Below are 8,474 nucleotides of genomic sequence, written 5' to 3' on the forward strand. Positions count from 1 at the left end.
TACACTTAAGATGTACTTTTAGAAATTTCACCCCCCCTCCCAAAAAAAAAAAAAAAAAAAAAAAAGCCAAAATGTACATACAATATCAGTACTACATCTGCTGATGTACAGTATTTTGAAGATTCTTTTAATAGATTTTTTAAGGCTGATAATTTCATCACTAGTGATATAATGTGGACATCCTCAAACGATCTCTTGTAATGGAATATAACTTGGTATACGGGAGTGTTTCCTGGCAGCATGACTCTTGTGGGTTCAGAGGTATAGAAGTCTACAAAAGGCAGTAATTTTTCCAAATATTTTTTATGTTGCTATGTCATATTTATAGAACAAAAATTTAAAATCTATATATTTTGCCAATGGGTGTTTCAGAAATGTTGAATGCTGCCACTTGAAACCCATGCCCTTGTATAATCCATGAGCTGCCTTATGGCCCAACGTTGTCTCCAAGACCACTGCACTGCAACCACGCTGACGAGCAAAATCAATGACCGTCCTACATAGCGCTTTGGCGATTCCTCTGCCTCGGTGGCTATTGGCAACAGACATCCTCCTCAGTTCAATATGCTTCTCCCCTCCTGGGTGAGCCGATGGAATGGCTACCACCATCCCAATGACTTCTCCTAAGGACTCCGCCACCCAGAAGCAGTAGCCATCCCTTTGCATGTAGTATTTCTGGATGTCCAGCATATCGTTGGAGAGGGAATGTCGGACATAGGAATCGTAGAGGTCTCTGGTACCAAACCACATGGCGGTGAAGACCAGGAGGAGAACTATGGAGGACATGGTCAGTGATCCAGTGATGAAGAATGGCACAAGGAAAACAGCCAGCAAAAATATCCGGATATGTGTCAGAGAGAGCCCATGTTTGAAGGCCACTTGAGTATGTTCCAACGTTCCCTCCGCAAACAGCTCCCTCACTGTATCGTAGTCACAGTCCTTGTACAGCCGAATGGTGTAGTCTGACATGTTTTATTCTGTAGACCATAAAAAAATGACATATTCAGCACAGTTTCAGACATTTCATTTCACAGTTACATAGTTAGTCAGGTTGAGAAAAGACACAAGTCTATCGGGTTCAACCAAAAAAAAACAAAAAACAGTATTGAAATCCCATATACACAATCCTATACCTGTTCTTGATCCAGAGGAAGGTGGAAAAACCCCAGCAAAGCATGATCCAATTTGCTACAGAAGGGGGAAAAAATCCTTCCTGATCCCCGAGAGGCAATCGGATATTCCCTGGATCAACTTTACCAAAAAAAAAATTTGATACCCAGTTATATTATGTACACCTAGGATAGAATCCAGACCCTTTTTTAAAGCAATCTACTGAGTTGGCCAGAACCACCTCTGGAGGGAGTCTATTCCACATTTTCACAGCTCTTACTGTGAAGAAACCTTTCCGTATTTGGAGACGAAATCTGTTTTCCTCTAGACGTAAAGAGTGCCCCCTTGTCCTCTGTGTTGACCTTAAAGTGAACAACTCAACACCAAGTTCATTATATGGACCTCTTATGTATTATACATGGAGATCATATCCCCCCTTATGTATTTATACATGGTGATCATATCCCCCCTTCTGTATTTATACATGGAGATCATATCCCCCCTTATGTATTTATACATGGTGATCATATCCCCCCTTATGTATTTATACATGGAGATCATATCCCCCCTTATGTATTTATACATGGAGATCATATCCCCCCTTATGTATTTATACATGGAGATCATATCCCCCCCTTATGTATTTATACATGGTGATCATATCCCCCCTTATGTATTTATACATGGTGATCATATCCCCCCTTAATCTCCTCTTCTCAAGAGAGAATAAATTCAGTTCCTCTAATCTTTCCTCATAGCTGAGCTCCTTCATGACTCTTATCAGTTTGGTTGCCCTTCTCTGCACTTTCTCCAGTTCCCCAATATCCTTTTTAAAAACTGGTGCCCAAAACTCAACTGCATATTCCAGATGAGGTCTCACTAATGATCTGTACAGGGGAAAAATGATATCTCTCTCTGGAGTCCATGTCTCTCCTAATACAAGAAAGGACTTTGCTTGCTTTGGAAACCCCAGCTTGGCATTGCATGCTATTATTAAGCTTAGGATCTACCCAGATCCTTCTCCGCTATGGATTTCCCCAGATCCTTCTCCGCTATAGATTTCCCCAGATCCTTCTCCGCTATAGATTTCCCCAGATCCTTCTCCGCTATGGATTTCCCCAGATCCTTCTCCGCTATGGATTTCCCCAGATCCTTCCCCGCTATGGATTTCCCCAGATCCTTCCCCGCTATGGATTTCCCCAGATCCTTCCCCGCTATGGATTTCCCCATATCCTTCCCCGCTATGGATTTCCCCAGATCCTTCCCCGCTATGGATTTCCCCAGATCCTTCCCCGCTATGGATTTCCCCAGATCCTTCCCCGCTATGGATTTCCCCAGATCCTTCCCCGCTATGGATTTCCCCAGATCCTTCCCCGCTATGGATTTCCCCATATCCTTCCCCGCTATGGATTCCCGCAGATCCTTCTCCGCTATGGATTCCCGCAGATCCTTCTCCGCTATGGATTCCCTCAGATCCTTCTCCGCTATGGATTCAACCAGATCCTTCTCCGCTATGGATTCCCCCAGTTCTACTCCCATCTAGTATGTATGATGCATGCATATTCAGTGATCTGCGTTATGTATTGGAAATTAGACAACTTATCCCCCCAGGATAAAAAAAACCCCTAGCCTCACAAGTTTGATTTATCCTGGAAATTCCATAGCAGGATGGTGACCATTTCCCTTGAGCTTGAGTTAAGCTAGCAATACATGGATCAAAATGTGGCCAGTTTAGCAGGGACCTGCGAATTTCGATCCAGGTATGGGCAAGGCTGGCTGTATACAAGTTGTGTACAATCAGCCTGCCCATACCTGGATTGGAATATACTGTATATACCTAGATCCAGTGTTAATTTTGTTGACTAAAGTTTTTGATGACTAACACTATTTTAGTCGACTAAAATACGACTAATGCTGGCCATACACTAGCCGAAAGATCGTTCAAAAATCTGTTATTTGGTCCGATCGTTCGTTTTTCGTCCATCTAATGGGCACAGATAGAAAATCGTTTTTAACTTTTCAGAGCCGAAAAATCGAAGGAACAGTTTGAAAAATCCACCGACTGAACGATAAATTCAACGGTTAATGTGTTTCTCGGCCGCCTGTTTGCACCCGGCATATGTGACAAACCGAATGAAAAACTGATTCATTTATGTCCATTGAACAATTTATCGTTCAAAATTCGGCACGATCATCTGCTCTCACGGACGATTTTTCGTTTTTTTGAAAAGGAGTTCGCCCGACATTTCGGCTAGTGTATGGCCAGCATAAATCTAAAACAATTCAGATGACTAAAACACGACTAAAACTAAAATGGCATTTTGGTCATAAAGCAAAAATACGACTAAAACTAAAATGACATTTTAGTCAAAAGACTACGACTAAAACTAAATTGAAAATTGACATCAAAGTTAACACTCCTCTGCTGACCATTGCTAAATCTGCAACACAATTCCATGCAGAGCCTGGAATAGCACCACTGCATAAGCATAAGTAGGGGCATCTATCAAGCTTGTGAAAGAGAAAAAATTGGATGGATGGATGAGGTGTGCAGGGGGTGCAGAACTGATTAGTGGATGAGGTGTGCAGAGTGAGTGGCAGATGAGGGGTGCAGAGCTGAGCTGTAAATAAGGTGTGCACGGGGTGCAGAGCTGAGCAGCTGATGGGGGCTGCAGAGCTGAGCGGTGGATGAGGTGTGCAGGGGGCAGAGCTGAGCAGTGGATGAGAAGTGCAGGGGTGCAGAGCTGAGCAGTGGATGAGGTGTGCAGGGGGGCTGAGGTGAGCAATGAGTGAGGTGTGCAGGGGGGCTGAGCTGAGCAGTGGATGAGGTGTGCAGGGGGGCAGAGCTGAGCAGTGGATGAGGTGTGCAGGGGGGCAGAGCTGAGCAGTGGATGAGGTGTGCAGGGGGGCAGAGCTGAGCAGTGGATGAGAAGTGCAGGGGTGCAGAGCTGAGCAGTGGATGAGGTGTGCAGGGGGGCTGAGGTGAGCAATGGGTGAGGTGTGCAGGGGGGCTGAGCTGAGCAGTGGATGAGGTGTGCAGGGGGGCTGAGCTGAGCAGTGGATGAGGTGTGCAGGGGGGCTGAGCTGAGCAGTGGATGAGGTGTGCAGGGGGCAGAGCTGAGCAGTGGATGAGAAGTGCAGGGGTGCAGAGCTGAGCAGTGGATGAGGTGTGCAGGGGGGCAGAGCTGAGCAGTGGATGAGAAGTGCAGAGGTGCAGAGCTGAGCAGTGGATGAGAAGTACAGGGGTGCAGAGCTGAGCAGTGGATGAGGTGTGCAGGGGGGCTGAGCTGAGCAGTGGATAAGGTGTGCAGGGGGTGCAGTGTGAGCGGCAGATAAAGGGTGCATAGCTGAGAGGTGAATGAGGTGTGCACGGGGAGTAGAGCTGAGCTGTAAATAAGGTGGGCAGGGGGGCTGAGCTGAGCAGCTGATGGGGGCTGCAGAACTAAGCGGTGGATGAGGTGTGCAGGGGATGCAAAGTGAGCGGCAGATGAGGTGTGTTGGGAGTGCAGTAGATTATGTGTGATGGGGGTGCAGAGTTGAGCAGTGGATTAGGAGTGCAGGGGGTGCAGAGTTGAGCAATGGATTAGGAGCGCAGGGGGTGCATAGCTGAGTGGCAGATGAGGTGTGCCGGAGGTGCAGTGGATTAGGTGTGCAGAGTTGCTCAGTGGATTAGGTTTGCAGGGGGTGCAGAGCTGAGCGGTGGATTAGGTGTGCAGAGCTGAGCGGCAGATGAGCATACTTCCCAACCATCCCGGATTCTGCGGCACCGTCCCAAGTAAATCCCGGGGTCCCGCAGATCTGTGTTGCAACATTTTTGTTTGTTTATCCAATTTGGTCTGTGAGTATACATCTTATGTATCTTTTAATAAAGTGCTGGAGACAATGTATTCGGCATTTGCACCCTTTTGTTGTTTGTTCAATGCCCTGTGTACTTGAGAAGCCCCTTGCCCCCAGCTGTTCACAAGGCATTTGGCCCAATGTATCACCAAGCTTAGATGCCGTCATTCAGCAGTCCAGTGGAGGAACCTCAAGAATTCAGTGGATCATTGGACTGTTGAATTGTTGAGGCAAAACCTAATCTTTAAGATATAGGACATTAGTATTATGAGTCATTTCTTAGGACTTAACAGGTTCACTGTAAATTATATTGATTATGTCTTTCTTACCTCACCTTATAAGGCTAGGCTTACAGGTATGGATTCCTCCATCCACGCTAGGCTTACATGTATGGATTCCTCCATCCACACTAGGCTTACATGTATGGATTCCTCCATCCACGCTAAGCTTACATCATAGGCGTGTCATCCTAATCATCCTGTGTTGTGCAGATTCCCCCGGCTGCATGCTCCAGCCACGCTAGGCTTACATGCATGGATTCCTACATCCATGCTGGGAGTTACATGTATAGATTCCTCCATCCACACTAGGTTTACAGGTATGGATTCCTCCATCCTCGCTAAGCTTACAGGTATGGATTCCGCCTTCCACACTAGGCTTACATGTATGGATTCCTTCATCCACACTAGGCTTACAGGTATAGATTTGTCCATCCACGCTAGGCTTACAGGTATGGATTCCTCCTTCCACGCAAGGCCTACATGTATGGATTCCACCTTCCACGCTATGCCTACATGTATGGATTCCTCCTTCCGTGCTAGCTTTACATGTATGGATTTCTCTATCCACGCTAGACTTACTTGGACAGATTCCTCCATCCATGCTAAGCATCCTGGACGGAGGAATCTCCTCTGCCAGCTATTGTATTCAGGCAGCCAGCACCCGTGGCTGTCAGGATACCTGAATAGGTAACTGCATCTTACTGGATGCAGCCAATGTCCAGACGACAATTTTCCACCTGCTCAGGAGGAGTCTGGACTGTGTATGGGCTTCAATGTAGTCTTAGGAATGAAAAAGTTTCCTTATCTTACTGGTGATCAGCAAATGTGTGCTGATGTTGGGTCTAAAGGCCCGTACACACGTACCGATCGTCGGCATACAAACGTCGGTGGACGAAGGATCTGCCGATTGTACGCGTGTTAGTATGGTGCCTCCGACAGATGTCTGCGCACAATCCGCGGACAAAAGTCTTTCTTGCAAACATGAAAATTTTTGTATGCCGACACCAGAACGGACGATTGTTCGCCTGTCAGTACAGAATTCGGCCGACAGACCGCAGATTTGCAAGACTGGGCATGCTCAGAAAATAGAAAACACAGGGAAAGTTAACCATTACATGACATCACTTCTGCAGTCGGCGGACAAAATTCTTGTGCTGTCCTTGTGCTGTCTTTGCACTTTTCAGCAGACACCGACATCCCGGGGAGAAAAGAGGAACATTTGTATGCCGACCATCGGTACGTGTGTACGGGGCTTAAGAATATTCTGACCAGTTACAATACATGCTGGGACTTGTGGCTTTCTCCGCTAGAAATATATGGCACTAATAGGCTTTCCACTGCCCAGAGTCAAGCAGAGACTGCAGTCCCCCAACCAAAGCAAGCTGGGAGTTGTAGTTCCTCTTCCAGGACAAGCAGTGATTTCCAGCACTGCACAAAATGATGAGACTTGTAGTCCCCCCCTTACCAAGCCATGCTAGAATTTTGAAGATCAGCCCCCCAGGACATGCAGGGATTTCCAGCACTGCACAAGCCGAGACTTGTAATCAACTATCAAGCCATGCTGAGATTTGTAGTTTCACCCCCCCCACCCCTGGACATGGAGACCTTCTACCAAGCATGCTGAGATTTGTAGTTTCACCCCCCACCCCTGGACATGTAGACCTTCTACCAAGACATGCTAGGATTTGTAGTTTCACCCCCCACCCCTGGACATGTAGACCTTCTACCAAGACATGCTAGGATTTGTAGTTTCACCCCCACCCCTGGACATGGAGACCTTCTACCAAGGCATGCTGAGATTTGTAGTTTCACCCCTCTCCCCCCCCCCGGGCATGTAGACCCTCTACCAAGCCATGCTAGGATTTGTAGTGTTATAACCCCCCTTCCCTGAACATGTAGACCTTCTACCAAAGCATGCTGGGATTTGTAGTCCCCAACCAAAGGAAGGCTGGGATTTATAGTTCTACCCCAAGATAAGCAGAGATTACCATCACTGCACAACCTGAAAGTTGTAGTCCACCTACCAAGGCATCCTGAGAGTTGTAGTTTCACCTCCGGGACATGTAGTCCCCCTGCCAAGGCATGCTGGGATTTGTAGTTTTATAGTTTCACCCTCCTTCCCCGAACATGTAGACCTTCCACCAAGCCATGCTGAGATTTGTAGTTTCACCCCTCTCCCCCAGGACATGTAGACCTTCTACCAAGCCATGCTAGGATTTGTAGTCCAACCAAAGGAAGGCTGGGATTTATAGTTCTACCCCAAGATAAGCAGAGATCACTAGCACTGCACAAGCTGAGAGTTGTAGTCCACCTACCAAGGCATGCTGAGAGTTGTAGTTTCACCTCCAGGACATGTAGTCCCCCTGCCTAGGCATGCTGGGATTTGGTAGTTTTAACCCCAGGACATCCAGGCATTTCGAACACTGCATAAGCTGGGAATTCTAGTCCCTCTACCAAAGCATGTTGAGGTTTGTAGTCCCACCCCACCAAGACATGGAGGGATTTCATAGCACTGCACAAGCTGAGAAAAACCCAGTATAAATATAAAACCAGTATAAATATGAAACCAGTAAAACTATAAAACCAGTATAAATATGAAACCAGTCTAAATATAAAACCAGTATAAATATGAAACCAGTATAGATATAAAACCAGTATAAATATGAAACCAGTATAAATATGAAACCAGCAATGTTATACCTGATATCCCAGTAGTGCGGACACGTTTCCACGTCCTGTACAGTTCCTGATCACTCCTACTGTCACTGATACTCTCCGGTGTCATGTGACCTCGCTGCCACCTATAGGGGGAGCCGGAGGAAGGAGCGTTACATTGTAGATTAACCCTTCTATAGCCATGGTAATGCTCACTTTTTTTATCACTATTTTCAGGTCGCTGAGCCAGTTTTCATTGTAGACATGAAAGCATCCCTCAACATCCATTCTATTCTCAAAGGTTAAAAGGCAAACTTCACCTTTTACAAAAATTTAATAAAGGCCCCCCTATATTAACCACTTCAGCTCCAGAAGGTTTAACGCCCCTCTTCACGACCAGGCCAATTTTTGCAATTCAGCACTGCGTTATTTTAACGGACAGTTGCGTGGCCGTGCGACGCTGTACCCAAATAAAATTGATGTCCTTTTTTTCCCACAAATAGAACTTTCTTTTGGAGGTATTTGATCACCTCTGTGATTTTTAGATTTTACGCTATAAACAAAAACAGGGCGACAATTCTGAAAAAAATA

At 46.2% G+C, this 8,474-nt stretch overlaps 1 protein-coding gene across 3 annotated transcripts; it reads right to left on the reverse strand.

Moving 5' to 3' along the window:
- Nucleotides 1-295: 295 nt before the first annotated feature.
- LOC309559346 (putative N-acetyltransferase camello) lies at nt 296-8,002 on the reverse strand. 3 transcript variants are annotated; one of them, XM_082262580.1, is made up of 3 exons: nt 7,626-7,711; nt 7,544-7,573; nt 296-977 (listed from the first exon to the last, which is right to left on the reverse strand). In XM_082262580.1, exon 3 carries the CDS (start codon nt 967-969, stop codon nt 304-306), a length of 666 nt encoding a protein of 221 aa, XP_082118706.1. In that variant the 5' UTR covers nt 970-977; nt 7,544-7,573; nt 7,626-7,711; the 3' UTR covers nt 296-303. The 3 variants fall into 3 exon arrangements, with proteins under 3 accessions (XP_082118706.1, XP_082118707.1, XP_082118708.1); XM_082262581.1 differs by lacking the exons at nt 7,544-7,573; nt 7,626-7,711 and adding an exon at nt 7,929-8,002; XM_082262582.1 differs by lacking the exons at nt 7,544-7,573; nt 7,626-7,711 and adding an exon at nt 7,013-7,026.
- Nucleotides 8,003-8,474: the final 472 nt, after the last annotated feature.

The sequence above is a fragment of the Pelophylax lessonae genome (assembly GCF_965119305.1).
Source record: "Pelophylax lessonae genome assembly, chromosome: 1".
NCBI classification, from domain to species: domain Eukaryota; kingdom Metazoa; phylum Chordata; class Amphibia; order Anura; family Ranidae; genus Pelophylax; species Pelophylax lessonae.

Bases quoted from the DNA above. Each gene is read 5' to 3' on its own strand.
- LOC309559346 (XM_082262581.1), bottom strand. From the start codon at position 969: ATGTCAGACTACACCATTCGGCTGTACAAGGACTGTGACTACGATACA.